This window comes from Globicephala melas, chromosome 8, assembly GCF_963455315.2.
Source record: "Globicephala melas chromosome 8, mGloMel1.2, whole genome shotgun sequence".
NCBI lineage: Eukaryota > Metazoa > Chordata > Mammalia > Artiodactyla > Delphinidae > Globicephala > Globicephala melas.
The window spans coordinates 16,350,050-16,372,302 of NC_083321.1; the positions used below are offsets into that span (position 1 = coordinate 16,350,050).

Here is a 22,253-nt window from a genome sequence, read left to right on the forward strand (position 1 = left end):
ATTACCTGTGCATATACTCCAAGAAACATAAACTAAAAATCTGTGTGAAAAATTTCCAAGATTATATATGAAAAGCAATACTTACTGATGTTAAAAGACTACTGATAATTTTACCATTCAGTTCATACTATCCAAGACATTACACTATATTACAGTTGCTATAAAAACAGTGTCTAATGTGGATCTTTAAAGAAAATAATTTAGGGAAGGTTAACAATAGTGGTCAGAAAAGTTGTTTTTAAAATGTTTTCCAAGAGTATTTAACTATTTTTGATCTTGAAAAGCTTACCTGAAAAGCTTTTAAATTGGTAGCTTTTCAAACAGGCTTTCATAAGAGAATTTTTTAGGTTGGAAAAAGGGTGTATAAGGGCAGCTTAAATCTTGTCCAAAAAAACCCAATTACAACATTAATTCCTTAAAATATCACTCAGCCATAAAAAAGGAACAAAACTGGGTCATTTGTAGAGATGTGGATGGACCTAGAGACTGTCATACAGAGTGAAGTAAGTCAGAAAGAGAAAAACAAATATCGCATATTAATGTATATATGGTGGAATCTGAAAAAATTGGTATAGACAATCTTATTTACAAAGCAGAAATAGAGACACAGACATAGAGAACAAATGTATGGATACCAAGGGGGAAAGGGGGCACTGGGATGAACTGGGAGATTGGGACTGACATATATACACTATTGATACTGTGTATAAAATAGATAACTAATGAGAACCTACTGTATAGCATAGGGAACTCAACTCAATGCTCTGTGGTGACCTAAATGTGAAGGAAATCCAAAAAAGAGTGCACATATGTATATGTATAGCTCATTCACTTTGCTGTACAGCAGAAACTAACACTACACTGTAAAGCAATTATACTCCAATAAAAATTTAAAAAAAGACCCTCTGGACACCAAAGGCTGGGGTGTGCTCCCTTGGTTGGCAATACTCCACGTGTACTGTCACACATCATAGCTGGGAGGAGGTAATGTTGTCCATGACTCCATGGGAAGAGGACAACCGGAGGTTCTGTATTTGTACCCCTCAAGGACTCTGCCTTGGCTGATTTTAACTAGTATCTTTTCCCTGTAATAAACTGTAACTATGAGTATTACAAAACAAATATGAATTCCTTGATTATTGGAAATAGAATCACAAGCCTTGCTTCTTGAAACCTTTCTAAAGTCATAATAAAAACTTTAGAAAGATATGTCAAACAAGATAACTTATGAAGCTTCTTTCAATATTGCAAAAATGAAAAAGTAAAGGGCAGACAGAATCATCTGAAGGTACAGAAATGCTAATCATTACTCAGAGGTTTTGTCTCCTTCTTCATCAACCGTTTAGTAAAGCTCAGAGATAACTGGAGTAAATGCAACTGTTAGGTTTTAAAATGTAAGAAGTTCATGGTTTTGACAGAGGTGTCTGCTTCTTTCAAGTTTCAGCTTTTCAAAGCTGGAACTCAGCAAAACAACCGTCAATAAATAGGATTATTGTGGAAACAAGTAATGCAAAAACACTGTTAAAGAAAAATTTAATACTGAAATTAGTTCAGTATTATCAATGAGTTTTTAAACCTAGAAAATGCACATATTTCCATTAGGGGTAACTATTTATTTAGGAGTTAGCTGACACTGGATTCTTTTCTAAACTAATTAATTACAATGTAAAAAGGGATGTTTTTTGTTTTTTTATACTGCAGGTTCTTATTAGTCATCAATTTTATACACATCAGTGTATACATGTCAATCCCAATCACCCAATTCAGCACACCACCATCACCACCCCACCACACTTTTCCCCCCTTGGTGTCCATATGTCTGTTCTCTACATCTATGTCTCAACTTCTGCCCTGCAAACTGGCTCATCTGTACCATTTTTCTAGGTTCCACATACATGCGTTAATATACGATATTTGTTTTTCTCTTTCTGACTTACTTCACTCTGTATGACAGTCTTTAGATCCATCCACGTCTCAGCAAATGACCCACTTCCGTTCCTTTTTATGGCTGAGTAATAATATTCCATTGTATATATGTACCACAATTTCTTTATCCATTTGTCTGTCGATGGGCATTTAGGTTGCTTCCATGACCTGGCTATTGTAAACAGTGCTGCAACGAACACTGGGGTGCATGTGTCTTTTTGAATTATGGTTTTCTCTGGGTATATGCCCAGTAGTGGGATTGCTGGATCATATGGTAAATCTATTTTTAGTTTTTGAAGGAACCTCCATACTGTTCTCCATAGTGGCTGTATCAATTTACATTCCCACCAACAGTGCAAGAGGGTTCCCTTTTCTCCACATCCTCTCCAGCATTTGTTGTAAGTAGATTTTCTGATGATGCCCATTCTAACTGGTGTGAGGTGATACCTCATTATAGTTGTGATTTGCATTTCTCTAATAATTAGTGATGTTGAAGAGTTTTTCATGTGCTTCTTGGCCATCTGTCTTCTTTGGAGAAATGTCTACTTAGGCCTTCTGCCCATTTTTGGATTGGGTTGTTTGTTTCTTTAATATTGAGCTGCATGAGCTGTTTATATATTTTGGAGATTAATCCTTTATCTGTTGATTTGTTTGTAAATATTTTGTCCTATTCTGAGTGTTCTCTTTTCGTCTTGTTTAAAGTTTCCTTTGCTGTGCAAAAGCTCTGAAGTTTCACTAGGTCCCATTTGTTTATTTTTGTTTTTATTTCCATTACTCTAGGAGGTGGGTCAAAAAGATCTTGCTGTGATTTATGTCAAGAGTGTTCTTCCTATGTTTCCTCTAAGAGTTTTATAGTGTCCGGTCTTACATTTAGGTCTCAAATCCATTTTGAGATTATTTTTGTGTATGGTGTTAGGGAGTATTCTAATGTCATTCCTTTACATGTAGCTGTCCAGTTTTCCCAGCACCACTTACTGAAGAGACTGTCTTTTCTCCATTGTATATCTTCGCTTCCTTTGTCATAGATTAGTTGACCATAGGTGCGTGGGTTTATCTCTGGGCTTTCTATCTTGTTCCATTGATCTATGTTTCTGTTTTTGTGCCAGCACCATACTGTCTTGATTACTGTAGCTTTGTAGTATAGTCTGAAGTCAGGGAGTCTGATTTCTCCAGCTCCGTTTTTTCCCCTCAAGACTGCTTTGGCTTTTTGGGGTCTTTTGTGTCTCCATACAAATTTTAAGATGATTTGTTCTAATTCCATAAAATATGCCATTGGTAATTTGATAGGGATTGCACTGAATCTGTAGATTGCTTTGGGTAGTATAGTCATTTTCACAATATTGATTCTTCCAATCCAAAAACATGGTATATCTCTCCATCTGTTGGTATCATCTTTAATTTCTTTCATCAGTGTCTTATAGTTTTCTGCATACAGGTCTTTTGTCTCCCTAGGTAGGTTTATTCCTAGGTATTTTATTCTTTTTGTTGCAATGGTAAATGGGAGTGTTTCCATAATTTCTTTTCAGATTTTCATCATTAGTGTATAGGAATGCAAGAGATTTCTGTGAATTAATTTTGTATCCTGCAACTTTACCAAATTCATTGATTAGCTCTAGTAGTTTTCTGGTGGCATTTTTAGGATTCTCTATGTATAGTATCATGTCATCTGCAAACAGTGACACTTTTACTTCTTCTTTTCCAATTTGTATTCCTTTTATTTCTTTTTCTTCTCTGATTGCCGTGGCTAGGACTTTCAAAACTATGTTGAATAATAGTGTGACAGTGGACATCCTTCTCTCGTTCCTGATCTTAGAGGAAATGCTATCAGTTTTCATCATTGAGAATGATGTTTGCTGTGGGTTTGTCGTGTATGGCCTTTATTATGTTGAGGTAGGTCCCCTCTATGCCCACTTTCTGGAGAGTTTTTATCATAAATGGGTGTTGAATTTTGTCAAAAGCTTTTTCTGCATCTGTTGAATGATCATATGGTTTTTACTCTTCAATTTGTTAATATGGTGTATCACATTGATTGATTTGCATATATTGAAGAATCCTTGCATCCCTGGGATAAATCCCACTTGATCATGGTGTATGATCCTTTTAATGTGTTGTTGGATTTTGTTTGCTAGTATTTTGTTGAGGAGTTTTGCCTCTATATTCATCAGTGGTATTAGTCTGTAGTTTCCTTTTTTTGTAGTATCTTTGTCTGGTTTTGGTATCAGGGTGATGGTGGCCTCATAGAATGAGTTTGGGAGTGTTCCTTCCTCTGCAATTATTTGGAAAAGTTTGAGAAGGATGGGTGTTAGCTCTTCTCTAAATGTTTGATAGAATTTACCTGTGAAGCCATCTGGTCCTGGACTTTTGTTTGTTGGAAGATTTTTAATCACAGTTTCAGTTTCAATGCTTGTGATTGGTCTGTTCATATTTTCTGTTTCTTCCTGGTTCAGTCTCGGAAGGTTGTGCTTTTCTAAGAATTTGTCCATTTCTTCCAGGTTGTCCATTTTATTGGCATAGAGTTGCTTGTATTTATCTCTCATGACTCTTTGTATTTCTGCAGTGTCAGTTGTTACTTCTCCTTTTTCATATCTAATTCTATTGATTTGAGTCTTCTCCCTTTTTTTCTTGATGAGTCTGGCTAATGGTTTATCAATTTTGTTTATCTTCTCAAAGAACCAGCTTTTAGTTTTATTGTTCTTTGCTACTGTTTTCTTTGTTTCTATTTCATTTATTTCTGCTCTGATCTTTATGATTTCTTTCCTTCTGCTAACTTTGGGTTTTGTTTGTTCTTCTTCCTCTAGTTGCTTTAAGTGTAATGTTAGATTGTTTACTTGAGATTTTTCTTGTTTCTTGAGGTAGGCTTGTATTGCTATAAACTTCCCTCTTAGAACTGCTTTTGCTGCATCCCATAGGTTTTGGATCGTCATGTTTTCATTGTCATTTGTCTCTAGGTATTTTTAAATTTCCTCTTTGATTTCTTTATTGATCTCTTGGTTATTTAGTAACGTATTGTTTAGCTTCCAAGTGTTTGTGTTTTTTACGTTTTTTTCCCTGTAATTCATTTCTAATCTCATAGCGTTATGGTCCGAAAAGATGCTTGGTAAGATTTCAATATTCTTAAATTTACTGACGTTGGATTCTTTTCTAAACTAATTAATTACAATGTAAAAAGGGCTAATGTTTTTTCATTAAAAAAAAAATTTTAAAAATGAGCTCTCTGAAAGAACCAAAAATGGTATTCCCTCTTCCCAAGTCAAATTATTTTCTTTTATAGTTATTGTATCAGATTCAATAACATTCTTGGGGACTTCCCTGGTGGCGCAGTGGTTAAGAGTCTGCCTGCCAATGCAGGGGACACGGGTTCTAGCCCTGGTCCAGGAAGATCCCACATGCCACAGAGCAACTAAGCATGCGAGCCACAACTACTGAAGCCCACGTGCCTAGAGCCCGTGCTATGCAACAAGAGAAGCCACCGTAATGAGAAGCCCACACTCTGCAACGAAGGGTAGCCCCCGCTCGCCGCAACTAGAGAAAGCCTGTGCGCAGCAATGAAGACCCAATGCGGCCAAAAATTTAAAAATTATTTAAAAAAAAAAAGTGAGCAGGAAAAAAAAATATTCTTGGAATAACCTGGACTATCAGATACTACAATTTTGAGAAAGATCTGTTTCAAGTTAATAGTTCCCTGGGCTAGTTGAGATTATGTTCCAGGGGAAAAAGAGCTTAAGACAACTGAATTTCCTCTCTCAACATCAGTGACATAAAATAACAATAAATTTCAAGAAACTAAAATACTAAGCAAAAGCATGTAAAACAAATACAAGAGAAAAGGCTTTTAGAAAAGGATCACTATATACATACAAAACCCTTCTTCCCAATAACAGAAAAGAAGAGAAGTGAGGGAGATGATAGTCAGTAAAGAAAATAAGAAATTCTATTAATATAAACAGCTCATTGAAAAAAAATGAAATCCTGTTTATAAGGCTGTCCTTAGATATAACCTACAAAACTTTAAAGACCACAACATATTTTCTAGTATTATATAAGAAGATAAAGATCCTTAACTTTAGAGTCATATTCTGTATTCATTATGAATTTCTAATGGCTTACTTTTACATAACACCTACTCTGTGACAATAATCTCATTTAATCCTCCCAAAAAGTATATGAAATTTTACTGTCTTTCATTTTATAGATTAGGACACAAATTACTTTAATGGGAACAGAAAGATAGTAATGGCAAAGCCAGGGCTCAAACATGAATCTGTATGACTCTAGAACTAGCCACCCCACTATACTGCCTTGCTAAAAAAACACTGTTAGGCCTTCAGCATTCATGTACGAATTCTAGTTTAGATGCTGCTCAACAATGATCTACAACTGAGCTATAGAGTCTGAGAGATTTTTCGTTTCTTCACTAAAAAAAGGGCTCTGATATTTAAAATGACTTCCTGCCTTCCATTAAAATCCTAAGGCAGTCTGGTATAGTGAATCAGTTTCGGTGCCAAATCTAGTAATTACTGACGTCTTTTAGACAAGTCACTTAATGAAGTGTGTATCACTTTTTTTCTTCTTCTAAATACCTGAAGTGAAGGAGCTGAGCTAGTCTTCTGGTTGAACATTATAATCTAATTTGAACATTAAACACAGCATCTACTGTGTGCTCTACAAAAGCAAGGTACTGAGGATTCACATGTATATAAACTGAACCACTTATAATTCAAGTTAAACTCATTTTTTTTCTTCCAGTGAAGGTTAAATAATAATCAAATATCGTGGAACTACTATATTCAATATCCTATGATAAACCATAAATAAAAAATATTAAAAAAGAATGTATTCCTTATATTCAATGTGCTCATACAATGTGTTCCTTTAAAAGCTAAAAATAAAATTACCATATGACCCAGCAATCCCACTACTGGGCATATACCCAGAGAAAACCATAATTCAAAAAGACACATGCACCCCAATGCTCACTGCAGCACTATTTACAATAGCCAGGTCATGGAAGCAACCTAAATGCCCACCAACAGACGAATGGATAAAGAAGATGTGGAATATATATAAAATGGAATATTACTCAGCCATAAAAAGGAACGAAATTGGGTCATTTGTAGAGACCTGGATGGATCTAGAGACTGTCATACAGAGTGAAGTAAGTCAGAAAGAGAAAAACAAATATCATATATTAACTCATATATGTGGCATCTAGAAAAATGGTACAGATGAACCAGTTTGCAGGGCAGAAACTGAGCCACAGATGTAGAGAACAAACGTATGGACACCAAGGGGGGAAAGTGACGGGGGGTGGGGTGGGGGTGAGGATGTGATGAATTGGGTGATTGGGATTGACATGTATACACTGATGTGTATAAAACTGATGACTAACAAGAACCTGCTGTATAAAAAAATAAAAATTCAAAGAAAAAGAATGTATAAATATGTATAACTGAATCCCTTTGCTGTACAGCAGAAATTAATACAACATTGTAAATCAACTATACGTCAATAAAAAAATATTGAAGAAAAAATATCATGGAACTCTTAGAAATTTACAATAGTTGAGACATTAACTCAAGTAGCTCTGACCCAGGTGGACGCACTGCTGCACACGTGTGTATGTATACACATATGTACACATGCGTGGTGCCTGTGGGAGGAAGTGGAAGAATGCAAAGTAGATAGCCGCTTCACGTCGGACGACTGCCTGAAAGGTGCGGTGAAGGTCCACACCACCTCCACTCAAAGACAAGGGGCTGTACTTCGGTGAATGAGGATAGAAACACTGCTTCAAATCTCATTACACCGTTTGAATTTGTGGCAGAAAAAAAAATCTTTTACCATAAATATCAGTTGTTGTAGAACATCAGAGATTTGGGGGAGAGAAAGAAATCTCACAGCTTATCAATCCCAGTCGAATATACTTTGATCAGCCTTTCTCAAACTAGGGTTCTGGGAGAGAATTAAGCCCAATGCTCCAAGGAATGTACACAGCAGTTATTAATTAATTTCTTTCCAATGTATCTAGTATTACACTGGTTATGTAAAAACCTTGGAAAAATAAAATCATTTTCTGTGTTCTGTTGATCAAAACAGGAATCCTGATTGAACTCATTGTTTTGCCAGCATTTAACAGCTGCTTACCACTGCAAACAGAAGAGGTGATGTTGTACAGAAAAGGATAAAACTGCATACAGCGAATCAACTTCAGGCTGTTTTCACACTCTGGGCATTTGGTAGTTAATTTCAAAGCCTGTCTAAAGGCCTCAAGTGCCCCACTGATATTCTTCAGAGCAAGGTAAGCATTTCCCAGGCTCAAAAAGGTCAGGGGCTGAAAAGAAAGAAAAAAAAAATCAGAAAATGTTAATGAATTAATATTTTCTGAGAGTTACAAAACCTTTACAGTATATGTCTTTTGGCTTTTTTTAGGTTACCTCATAAAAGTTACCCCAACTGTCCATTTTATTTACATCAGCTAAACTGTTTAATATAAATTTATTTTTTACCTTTTTACTAAGATAAAAAATACATAAAGTATGTAACATGTACTAGTCTTAAGCTTACAGCTCAATGAGTTTTTATATATGTATATACCCCTGTAACCACCACTCATCTAAAGATACAAAACATTTGGAACATTTCTGGTGCCCCAAGAGGTTCCCCTGGGCAACCCAACCCCAACCCCAGAGGTAACCACTTGATGTGATGTTGTGACTATCACCATAGATCAGCTCTGCCTTGCCTGTTCTTGAACTCCATATAAATGGAATCAAACAGTCTGTTCTCTTACGTGTATAATATGTACCCTTTTGTACCTGCTTTCACTCAACACAACATCTAATATTCAAGAAACCAGATGTTTTTTGTGTACTATTTGTTCATTCTTCTTAAAAAAAATTGATGTGTAATGTTTCATCATGTGAATACACCACAATTTATTCATCCATTCTCCTACTGATAGGGAGTTTTTGGATTGTTTGCAGTTTTGGGTTACTATAAATAAAGCTACTATGAACAGTCATGTAAATGTCTTTTGATAGACATATGCACTCATTTTCCTTGGGTATATATACACTTAGCAGTGGTTCTTAAGGTAGGCATACATTTAGTTTTATGAGATACAGCGAAACCATTTCCCATTGGACATACAGACTTGCACTCCTACCAACAACTGTGAGAATTCACTGACTTGTTATTGTCAGTTTTTTAAATTTAGCTGTTTTAGTGAGATGCTTAAGTGGCATCTCACTGTGATTTTAATGTGCATTTCCTTGATTAGTAATAATGTTGAATATTTTTTCATGTGCTTACTGGCCCTTTGGGTACCCTTATTGCTGAAGTGCTGTTGTTTTCCCCATTAAAAAAAAATTGGGTTGCCTTTTTCTTATTGATTTGAAGGAGTTCTTTATATATACACTAGACGTGAGACCTTTGCTGGAAATATTTATTGCAAATATCTTCTCCAAGTCTGTTGTTTGCCTTTTTATTCTCTTAATGGTATCTTCTGATAAACAGAAATTCTTAATTTTAATGAAGTTCAGTTATACATTTTTTTCTTTTATAGTTAGTGCTTTTTGAAATCTTTGCCAGCTATGAGGTAACAAAGACTTCCTCCTATGTTTTCATCAAGAAGCTTTATTGTTTTATCTTTCACATTTTGGTACATGATCCACCTCAAATTCATCTTGTGTATGATATGGAGTAGGAGTCAGGGTTCATTTCTTTTTCCATAGGGGATATCCAAGTAGTCCATTACTACCTACTGAAAAACCAAAAGCTCCCACACACACTGAACTAGTGTGCCTTGTCATAAATCAGGTGACCATATATGCAGGGGCCTATTTTTAATTTCTCTATTGTGTTCCATTGATATATTTGAGTATCTTTGTGCCAGTACCATACTGATTTAACTACAGTTAAGTCTTGAAATCTGGTAATATAAACCTTCCAACTCTGTTTTTTTCTTCCCCTCACACCCCAATTTTTGAGCTATTCTAGATCCATTTTTATGTAGATTTTTGACTCTCCTTATCAATTTACACACACATATACATGCAATTGCTGGGAGTTTGGGATCACATTGAATCTATAAATCAATCTGAAGAGAACTTACATCTTAACAATATTGAATCTTTCAATCCATGAACATGATGTATATCACCATTTATTTAGGTTTTCTTTCTCTTAGCAATGTTTTGTAATCACGATAGAAATCTTGTGCATCTTCCTTTAGATTTACTTCTAGATATCTGATTTTTTGGATGCTATTGTAAATAGTCTTAAAATTCTATTTTCCAATTGTTTGTTGAGACTTTGTTTTTATACGCAGCCCGAAGTATTCGGTTTAGGTCATTTTAGCAGAAATATACCTATGCTTAGTATTTGCTGCATACAAACCATTTATTCTACAAACCATCTATTTACTTTATCATTAAAAATATTTTAAAAGATCTAAGAATGTTTTATTCTCAAATTGCACAGTATATCCCCGTGAAAAGCAATTATCTCCTATAATTTATCAGCTACTTGCTTTTGATTCAGGCTGTTAGGTCATCAGAAATATCTCACTATAACCAAACCAAGGTGTACAAAATATTCCAGATTAAAGAGGCCTAATCTAGGTAGCACTCAGGTTACATTTAAAGTATTACTTAGTGGTTCACACTAAGATATACAATTAAATTCCATACATAGATTTCAAAAATGTCTTTATATTTTCCATAAGGAAACGAAGTATCGTAATTATCCTTACAACTAGAATGAAGGAAACGAAGTATCATGATTATCCCTATGACTAGAATGATAGTTGTGCAAATACCTTGTATTGAGACGAACTGGTTAGCATTTTGGAAAAAAAGAATAATTTTCGTGAATTCATTCTGAAAATAATTACTGAGTGTTTACCATGTTTCAAATACTGGTTTTGACACTGGGGATACAGCAGAAAATAAGAAAGATAAATCCTTGCCTTAGTGGATCTCATAGTCTCGTGTCACACAATTGTGAGTAAAATGTGATGAAGGACAGCAGGGAAGAGACATAAATAGTACTAACCATAGGGAAGAGAGTGCCGTTACAAACAGAGTAGTAAGGGAAAGACTCCCTGAGAAGTTAGTATTTGTAAAAGATTTTAAGGAGATGAGGAGCAAGCTATGAAGAATCTTAGTGGGATGAAGCATTCCAAGCAGAGAGAATAGAAAATGCAAAGGTCCTGAGGAGGGAGCACAGCTAGCATGTTCAAGGAACTGCAAGGCGGCCAAGTGAGGCTAGAATAGAATGACCAAAGGAACGATCTCATGGAGATATGGTCAGAAAAGTAACAAGGTCATGTAGGACCTTCTACATCATTATAAATTCTTGTTTCTTACTGTGAGTTACATGGAGAGTCACCGCAGAGATATGAACAAATAACAACATCTGACATTGAAAAAAAAATTACTAACTTTGTTTCTTGTATTTTTTCAATGTAGAAGGTAATTTTTCAACTCTGGCTATGGGAATGGAGAGAATTTAGGTGAAAGGAGAGGGGAAGCGGCTCCCTTTAAGCAATACTCTACAGCTTCCTAAAGCTAAGGAACAGCATGTAAGTTTAGCATATGCTGAGCACTACTGGCATTGTATTTATTCATAATGCAATTTCTTTCTTTCTTTTTTTTTTTTGGCTGCGCTGCGCGGCACGTGGGATCTTAGTTCCCTAACCAGGGATTGGACCCGTGCCCCTGCAGTGGAAGTGTGGAGTCTTAACCACTGGACCAACAGGGAAGTCCCTGACAACATCTGACTTTTAATAAGAATTTCATTGACTGCTGTACTGTGAATAGAGTGTAGGGTGACAAAGGCAGAAAGCCAAGAAGCTAGTTAGGAGGCTACTGAAATAATCTAGATAAAAGGCAATGATGGTGTGGATAAGATAGCAGTGGAGATGATGGTAAATAGTGAAATTCTGGGTATATTTTAAAAACAGAATCAGCAAGATTACTTAATAGATTGAATCTGCCCTGAGAGAAGGAGAAAGGTACGAAGGATGGCTCTAAGTTTTTGTCCTGAGATACTGGCTTTACTGTTTCCTGAAATGGGAAAGACTGAGAACAAATTAGAACAATGTTAAGGAGCTTAGTTTTGGCCTGTAGTTTTAGACCGTGTTTTAGACATTCAAGTGGAGGTGTCATGTTAGCTGTTGGATAAAGGAGTCTGGAGTTCAGAGCAAAGGTGATAAGTGACTCAATAAGGAAAGTGTAATGTTCTTGAGATATGGTCCTGGAACAATCAGATATCCATTTGGATATGAACTTTGATGAATGAACTTTGATCCCTACCTCACACTGCAAAGAAAATTTAAGTTGAAATGGATCATAGGCCTAAATGTGAAACCTGAAACTGTAAAACATCTAGAAGACAACATAGGAAAAGACCTTTGTATATCTGAGAGTCAACTATTTAAAGACAAACCAGAGAAAACAAAATAGAACTATTTTTTTTTCAGACTTCTTATGAGGACACCTTAAATCTAACAATAGAAATCAAAAGGGAAAAGATGGAAAATTAAGGTAAGTTTTAAAAGCTAAGATAAAAAGGCAAAGAGAGAAAATATTTTTAACATATGATAGATGGAGTTAAAGACTTTATTGTATAAAGAGTTCATGTAAAATTAAAAAAAAAACAAATTCTAACAAAATGAGCAAAATGCCTACATAAACTTTTACTTTAAAAATACAATAAAATAGGGGACTTTCCTGGTGGCACAGTTGTTAAGAATCCACCTGCCAATGCAGGGGACATGGGTTTGAGCCCTGGCCTGGGAAGATCCCACATGCCATGGAGCAACTAAGCCCGTGCACCACAACTACTGAGCCTGCGCTCCAGAGCCTGCGAGCCAAAACTACTGAGCCCACACGCTGCAACTACTGAAGCCCACGTGCCTAGAGCCTGTGCTCCGCAACAAGAGAAGCCACTACAATGAGAAGCCCGCGCACAGCAACGAAAACCCAACGCAGCCAGAAACACAAACAAACAAACAATAAACAATAAAACAGGGACTTCCCTGGTGGTCCAGTGGTTAAGGCTTTGAGCTCCCAATGCAGAAAGCCCGGGTTCAATCCCTGGTCAGGGAAATAGATCCTACATGCCGCAACTAAGAGCCTGCATGCCGCAACTAAAGATCCCACATGCCCCACCTAAAAAGTAAAAAATAAAAAGATCCCGCACGCTGCAACTAAAAAAAAAAAGATCCCACATGCTGCGAAGATCCTGTGTGCCGCAACTAAGACCCGGCATAGCCAAATAAATAAACATTTTTAAAAAATACAACATCCTTAAAATAAGATTAAGAAATTTATGTTACAACAGAGAAATGGAATTTTTTAAAGTAAATCTATTTTACAAACGTTAATACAGAAGCAGTGTGACTTGACTATAAAGGTGTGAACTCTAATGGCCACTCTCCCTGAGTTCAAATCCAAGCTCTATGACTTTCTGTAAATCCCTTTGGCATTCTTTTTCTATCAAATGGGTAAATCTTATCTCATAGGGTTGTTTTGAGGATTAAATGAGTTATTACATGTAAAGTGCTTAGTATGATGCCTGGCTCTAGTAAACAATCAATAAAAGTTAGCAGTTACTTCAACTGATTCTGGTGATAATACAAGCAAAATGAATATTTATAGATCTTGATTATGGCAATATATATTGGCCCAAATCTTTTTGTGGATTGTTTGGTATTTTGTATCAAAGCCATCAAAATATTCATTCTCTTACTGACTTAGTAATTTCACTGCTACTAGCAGTCTTTCCTAAGAAAATTATCTGGAAAACAGAAAAGGTCGTATCCAGAAAATCATTACTGATATTAGCAACCTAAACATCCAGCAACAGAGAGGAGTAAGTTCTAACATATCAATTCATCAAACCTTTATACAACCACTTAAATTGATGGCTATAAAAACTAGGTAGTAAAAATTTTTTTTTATATAAGTTTTAAAGATCACCAGTACAGTAAAGTTGCAACACTATGAAATATTTACATAGAAGGAAAGCTTATAAGGAAATATTTCCAAATGTTGACAGCTGGGGGTAGGGTCTGATTAAGGTGTATTTTGGGGTATCTACCCTGATTCACTGATTTGTATTTTTATTCTTGTTGCAGTACTACAGTATTTAGCTAAAATTTTAGTATAATTTTCAAATATGAAAAGGCAGGGCTTCCCCGGTGGCGCAGTGGTTGACAGTCCGCCTGCCGATGCAGGGGACCTGGGTTTGTGCCCCGGTCCGGGAAGATCCCACATGCCGCGGAGCAGCTACGCCCGTGAGCCATGGCCATTGAGCCTGCGCATCCGGAGCCTGTGCTCCACAACGGGAGAGGCCACAACAGTGAGAGGCCCGCGTACTGCAAAAAAAAAATGAAAAGGCAGCTAATCTCTAAAGGAGCTTTTTTTTTTTTTTTTTCCCCCCAGAAGAAAACTGCCTAATTGCCTTGGCTGGTGGCAGAAAAAAGTGAACCATGAGAAGTATCAAGGGAATGCAGCTGTGCTGAACCTTCCATTTGGGTGTTCATTTTATCACATCTCATATAGACCATCTGTTCTACTATAGCCACACCTGGCACACAGTAAACATTTGATTAATATTTGATGTACTTCTCTGGCAACTTGGCCTGTTGTATAACAGTGATTATAAAGTTTTACTTAAAATCCAGTTGTGAATTGGTGTATTTCAAAGGAAACTCTTAACAGGCAACATTCTCTTCTAGTACCGAAAAAATCAGTTTTGGGACACCTCGAACAAACCTAGGCCATTCATGCACACTTCTTCTAAAAGTTTCTTTGCATATAAAACTCAGAAACATTTAGACGCTAAGTATAAAGGCAATTTAACTGTACATTTATGATAACTGCATTCATCAAACCTAAGATGTCATCAATTATAACATGCATCCTTATTTCAGAGATGTTAAAATATGAAAAAAAAAAGTAAGTGGTACTTTAGAAACAATGAAATAAAGTATTTAACTACAAAGCAGTGACACAACTCCATGGATTGCATGTGGGAGATTCAGGGCATGAATATCAACCTACTTATCTATCCTTATCAAAACAACCTTTAAACTGTGCTCTGGCTTGGTTGGTATAAAGGTATCTATAAATTAATGTTGTAAAACAGTATAACATTATGCAATGTGCATGCTGTAATGAGCAGGATAAAGTGAGAAGCAGATGTTTCAGACATAAAGATGTGGCAGTATATTTTTAGCAGCTATGTCATTCTTATGTAAATGTAAGTTTCTAAAAAATAACTGTATAATTTATAAACTTCATTCATTTAAAATAGATGAACACATCAAAAATAAAACAAAGCCGTCTTACAATATGCAAATTCTACTAAAAAATAAAACGAGTTTTTTTTTATGCCCTCTCTATAAAAATACATATTATACTCTGAATCTGAGTTATCACTACTTAGTATATATTGCTACAAAGAAACATAAAACCTCACCTCAGAGCTATTGATGGCCAAAGCTTGAAGCAGCAGTTTAGTGGCATCAAGATGAAGGCCATAGTGAATCAAAAGGTTGGCCAAGTTCACAAGAGGAACATCCTGGTATTGAAGCGGAGCCAAATTCAAAGCCCTCTGAAGACAAGCAATAGCAAAGGTGCTATTTCCTACTGCTCTCCAGTAGAGTCCAGCTTCATTGAGTATCAGCCAGACAGGAGCATTTGGCTGAAAAACCCCAAATACTTCAGTTAATACAAGAATACAGTACTCATTCTAAAAAGGATTTTTTAATACATGCATTTTAACTTTTAATTACAATTACTAAGCATTTAAATTTCAGATATCTGAGGTAGGCAACTCACCTTGTTAATAGCATGAAATAAGAAAGACCCAATTTCTTCTTCTGGGATAGTATAGTTATTAATACGGGAAAGCAAAATCTGAAAACATCAAAAGGAAGATTGAATCAATTGAAAATAACAGGGAAGACATTTGAAAAGAATTTCTATAGACAACAGTCTTGAGCTCCTCAGGAACAGCTAACTTGAAGAGATATTTATAATTATATACGTAACATGCAGTCATTGACATTACAACAGGTGTTACCCTGCTCATGTATGCCTTTGTTTCCTTTAATTAAAAAAAGTTAAAAACATATACACCACATACATATTAAGGTGATCTATCATTCCCCCGTTCAAGTCAACCTAAGTGTCCAGAACCAAATGAGAAATTATTCAGAGAGCAAAGCATGCAACACCTGATGCAATGAAAATCTGCTACCCTTCCTAGCTGGAAAAGCACCAGATCCTCAATTAGTCTACTTTATATTCTTGCAGCATTTATATAACTGTGAGCAACTCTAAGTTAGGGATCATGGTCTATTTTTCTTTGTATTCCTAGCACTCCAAACTGTGCCTGGAACATAATGTTTTTTGCCTCAGTAAATGCTGAATGTAAGTAGTAACTGCTCATAGTTTTAAAATTAAGTTAAAAAAAGGTCATGGTGATGGTCTGTTTTCTCTGTAAAAAGTAAATTTTTTCATTTGTACCTACGGAATGGTAACTAATATAGGATTTATATTCAGTAATAAAACATTCCTAGTTATACATAGCTAATAGGAACTAAAGAAAACAGCGTAACAGAACATATTTATAATGTTTGCAAAGTAGTTATCAAATTCATACAAATTCCTAAGGACCTCATATGAGCGCAAAACAGGGTTGATAAGGCCAAGGAAAGAGAATCTTCAAGCTTTCAATTTACACAAACTTCTGGAAGCTTGGAGAATGTAAAGCTAAACTGCAGTGGTCAGAATGGCCTCCACTAGGTAAACAGAGTTCTGTGTTACTCATCTTTGCAGCCCTCTTAGAGGAACACTGCTTGGGTGGTCTATGTATATAGCAACCCAGGGGAACACTTTACCGGCATTCCTTCAATAGCATGACTGACTTCTTAATTATTTCACCAAATCTTTAACTCATCTTTCAGTTTTATAAACTTAAAGCTCAACAACTGCCTTCTATCAAATTTTTGCTCCACCTATGAGGCTTGCGAAGTCAACCAGAATGGACGGCAATAAACACCAGCCTAAGTGAGCCTTACTTTTCGTGCATGGTCATCTGGCATTTTGGCTTTCAGATCCATGCGGACCTCTAATTCTTTGACTAAGTAGGACAGAGTCTGGCTTTTTCTGATGTCAGTTATGGAACAGTCAGGGGTTTGGGCCTCTTCTTCTGAAGCATAATCATCACTGTTGAGTTCGTGGATCCTGGCACAAGAAAAAGGAACAAAATTCATATTTTCAAAGTTTGGGTGACTTCAAAATAAAGACTTAACCTTTCAAGTCCAAGGCTGGTGCTCTCAAAGAACCGCCAGATGATAATCATGCAGAATCAAGTGCTTTGCCAAATCCATCAGCACTTGCCTGAGTCCTTTGTTTTCCGGAGGCAGAAAATACGTTGGCAATTCCCCGCCAACAGGGACTCTAGGATAGCTTTCTGCACAATCTGCTCTTTTAGGCCACAGAATATGCTGTTTGTCCTAATAAAAAAGAAAGTTTATCATAAATTTCTTCAGATTCAATGCTTCAATATGCTAAATGAACTTTTAAAAGAACATAAATATACTAGGATAACCTAAAAACAGTTTAGTATTTTAAGATATAGACATTGTGGTAGACTCTATAATATTCTTTCTACTGCAGATTATTAGTCTAAGTCAGTATTTCTACCTGCTTTACCACAGACTGGTTCAGGGTTGGGCAGGCCTAACTCAGCTGAGCCAGTAAGACACAAGGAGAGGTCTGCCTGGGGCTTCCAAGAAAGAGAAGCCAGTCTTAGTCTCTTATGCCCCATAGGAGCAAAAACCATGTTGCTCCAGCTACTGCTGGCTGTCGCCTCAGTACCATGAGGAAGACAGGCTTTAGGATGGAACCAATACAGTGGATGGCAAATTAAAGAAAAGGAAAGGAATGGGTCACTGGGCCACTGAATCAACCAAAGCCAAAGTTTGCTCTATCTTTGGATTTCCCATAATATGAGGTGAATTTTCTTTTGTTTAAGTCAATTTGAGGTGGAGTTTGTGACTTTTACCTGGAAGCATACATGCACTTAAAAAACTGGAACAGAAAACTATTTTTCCCTTAACTAAGACTTTTCTTTGCCAATGCTGAAGTTTAACAATTATTATTTTATTTGTAAAATTTCATCTTTCTAAATATAAATAACATGTACCAGAGGTTTACTAAACTTATAGCCTGAAGCTTTCAAACTTGGGAATTTATATTAGACATAATTAAATAATAAGTGGCCGTATTAATTTTGTTAGAATAAAAACACAATTAAATTCTGAAAATTTAATGTTGAATAAAAAATACATGTTTTCTGTCTTCATATGTTGCTATCCCCATTGGCTAACACACAATTATTTCTTAGGTAGGTTAGAAATACATATTTATTTACTTGTTTATTATCTGTATCTTCTGCTAGAATGTGAGCTCCAGCAGAGCAAGGAACTTGTGTACTATATTCATAGTATCAGCCTGGTATACAGTTGGAAGCTCAATAAAAGAATGCTGATTAAATAAGTGAAGTACATACAAGCACTCACTTAGGTCAAGTTTAGAAACTCGTGAGGGTTGGTGATTATACTCAGAGCTTTGAACTGAAATCAGGGTGTCCATCTGCCCCACCTGACTGCCAAGAACTCAAGACAGACCCTGTGTCTTACCACCTAGCAGAATGCCTTCCATTTAATATAAGCTTAACAAATGCTTGCTGAACTAAGCTGAACAGTGACTGGGGCCATATTAATCAGTGGGGTTGAGGGCCACTGCTTTAAGAAATCTTGTCTGTTAGAGAAAACTCCTTAATCATCCTCTACTAACTTACCCTATATGCATCAGAGTCCCTGCCCCAGATCCAGAGAACAGAATGGGCTATGGGAGAAGACTTGACCAAATCACTGATATCACTCTGATTTGCTTGAACATCAAAGTTCACAGACATCATACTGGAGGTTGATGAATCCTCACCAAACTAGAAAATGAAAAGAAAAGTTCAATCAAATTGAAAGCAGAAAAGGAGTTGTAAATAAGATTTAACTCAACCCAAAAATGTTAATGAATACTCAAAATTAGAAGAAGATCACAAAGTAGGTCAGTTAAAAGGCAATCAGATCTTTAATTTTCAGAACTATGCCCCAACAGTATTCTCTCACAGATAATGCATAGCTAGCAACTTTCAATCAACTATGCCATTGATGTGTGAGAAAACTAGTGTGGGTTGTTTTCCTGTCCCACTACTTCCTTTCTATGATTTAGTCTCTTATAGGTTTAGTGATTAGCTGATTGAGATGTTTGATTCATTATTCCTCTCCCCTACCTAGACTAAAATGATCACTATTCTATAAAATTAGTGTGCTTAAGGGTTCTTAAGAGTTTAATATAGCTATCATTTAGGCATTAAAAACCACTGGACAGTCAATTTCAAATATGTATAGCCTTCAATGGTGAAAAATTAAAACGATTTCCTCCTCTAAGATCAGGAACAAGACAAGGTTGCCCACTCTCACCACTCTTATTCAACATAGTTTTGGAAGTTTTAGCCACAGCAATCAGAGAAGAAAAAGAAATAAAAGGAATACAAATTGGAAAAGAAGTAAAACTGTCACTGTTTGCAGATGACATGATACTATACATACAGAATCCTAAAGATGCTACCAGAAAACTACTAGAGCTAATCAATGAATTTGGTAAAGTAGCAGGATGCAAAATTAATTCACAGAAATCTCTTGCATTCCTATACACTAACAATGAAAAATCTGAAAGAGAAATTAAGGAGACACTCTCATTTACCATTACAACAAAAAAGAATAAAATACCTAGGAATAAATCTACCTAAGGAGACAAAAGACCTGTATGCAGAAAACTATAAGACACTGATGAAAGAAATTAAAGACAATACAAACAGATGAAGAGATATACCATGTTCTTGGATTGGAAGAATCAACACTGTGAAAATGACTATACTACCCAAAGCAATCTACAGATTCAATGCAATACCTATCCAACTACCAATGGCATTTTTCACAGAATTAGAACAGAAAATTTTACAATTTGTATGGAAACACAAAAGACCCAGAATAGCCAAAGAAATCTTAAGAAAGAAACACGGAGCTGGAGGAATCAGGCTCCCTGACTAGACTATAATACAAAGCTACAGTAATCAAGATAGTATGGTACTGGCCCCAAAACAGAACTATAGGTCATGGAACAGGATAGAAAACCCAGAGATAAACCACACATATATTGTCACCTTATCTTTGATAAAGGAGGCAAGAATATACGATGGAGAAAAGACAGCCTCTTCAGTAAATGGTGCTGGAAAAACTGGACAGCTACATGTAAAAGAATGAAATTAGAACACTTCCTAACACATACACAAAAATAAACTCAAAATGGATTAAATACCTAAATGTAAGGCCAGACACTATAAAACTCTTAGAGGAAAACATAGGCAGAACACTCTGTGACATAAATCCCAGCAAGATCCTTTTTGACCCACCTCCTAGAGAAACGGAAATAAAAATGAAAATAAACAAATGGGACCTAATGGAACTTAAAAAGTTTTTGCACAGCAAAGGAAACCATAAACGAAATGAAAAGGCAACCCTCAGAATGGGAGAAAATATTTGCAAATGAAGCAAATGACAAAGGATTAATCTCCGAAATATATAAGCAGCACATGCAGCTCAATATCAAAAAAACAAACAGCCCAATCCAAAAATGGGTGGAAGACCTAAATAGACATTTCTCCAAAGAAGACATACAGATTGCCAACAAACACGTGAAAGGATGCTCCACATCACTAATCATTAGAGCAATGCAAATCAAAACCACAATGAGGTATCACTTCACACCAGTCAGAATGGCCATCATCAAAAATCTACAAACAATAAATGCTGGAGAGGGTATGGAGAAAAGGAAACCCTCTTGCACTGTTGGTGGGAATGTAAATTGGTACAGCCACTATGGAGAACAGTATGGAGGTTCCTTAGAAAACTAAAAATAGAACTACCATATGACCCAGCAATCCCACTACTGGGCATATACCCTGAGAAATCCATAATTCAAAAAGGGTCATGTACCACAATGTTCACTGCAGCACTATCTATAATAGCCAAGACATGGAAGCAACCTAAGTGTCTATCAACAGATGAATGGATAAAGAAGATGTGGCTCATATATTCAATGGAATATTACTCAGCCATAAAAAGAAATGAAATTGATTTATTTGTAGTGAGGTAAATGGATTTAGAGTCGTCATACAGCGTGAAGTAAGTCAGAAAGATAAAAACAAATACTGTATGCTAATACATATATATGGAATAAAAAAAAGGTTCTGATGAACCTAGGGGCAGGACAGGAATAAAGACGTAAACAAAGAGAATGGATTTGAGGACACGGGGTGGGGGGAAGGGTAAGCTGGAACAAAGTGAGAGAGTAGCACAGACATATATACACTACCAAATATAAAACAGAGATAGCTAGTGGGAAGCAGCTGCATTGCACAGGAAGATCGGCTCAGTGCTTTGTGACCACCTGCGGGGGGGATAGGCAGGGTGGGAGGGAGATGTAAGAGGGAGGGGATATGGGGACATATGTATACATATAGCTGATTCACTTTGTTATACAGCAGAAACTAACACAACATTGTAAAGCAATTATACTCCAATAAAGATGTTAAAAAATATATATGTATAGCCTACCTCCAAACCAAGGTACAACAATATTTGATATTCTCACAAGATACCATATAGTTCCTGTGTATTTCTGAAACCTTGTTAGATAAGAGAATGGGACTAGGATGGGATGGAGTAGGAAAGCGATGAGAAAAAGGAATGAATATAATGAATTTGTAGCTCTATGCCTTTAATAACAGGAACAGATTCTTTCACTATATAGCGGTGATGAAATTTATGGATATATAATGTTGGAAGCTACACTCACACACGGCAGTCTTCCAAATGGTCTGTCTTGAGACCATTATGATATCTAAAAGTTACACTGGGTTTCGGTATATTTCATTTCTAAATATTCCCTTTTTCCCCTTAAAATGCTTGGATTTAAGACAGGGAGCTAGAGTCCCAGAGGGTGTAAGTCTGTTCTTCCTTTACTACTCTTGAAAACCAAACATGGGATATTGCTAGGAGCTGGCTCACAAAAATCATAGGAAGCTTTTGGTCTCTATTACTACTTCTCCTCCTAAATGGCCTCTTAATTTTTATTTCTTACTCTTTCCCAATGTAATCTGGGTTTTTCTAAATTAAAGAGTTC

General features: G+C 36.1%; 1 protein-coding gene across 2 annotated transcripts in view; it reads right to left on the minus strand.

Moving 5' to 3' along the window:
• The window catches only part of TTC17 (tetratricopeptide repeat domain 17), a 155,183-nt gene that overhangs the window by 77,556 nt on the left and 55,374 nt on the right, over positions 1–22,253 (minus strand). For both annotated transcript variants that reach the window (XM_030864648.3, XM_030864646.3), the window contains exons 11-16: positions 18,808–18,954; positions 17,343–17,458; positions 17,021–17,186; positions 15,777–15,854; positions 15,415–15,639; positions 8,071–8,257 (exon numbers count right to left, since the gene is read on the minus strand). In XM_030864648.3, coding sequence (XP_030720508.1) covers positions 8,071–8,257; positions 15,415–15,639; positions 15,777–15,854; positions 17,021–17,186; positions 17,343–17,458; positions 18,808–18,954 — 919 coding nt within the window. The remainder of the gene's footprint in view (positions 1–8,070; positions 8,258–15,414; positions 15,640–15,776; positions 15,855–17,020; positions 17,187–17,342; positions 17,459–18,807; positions 18,955–22,253) is intronic.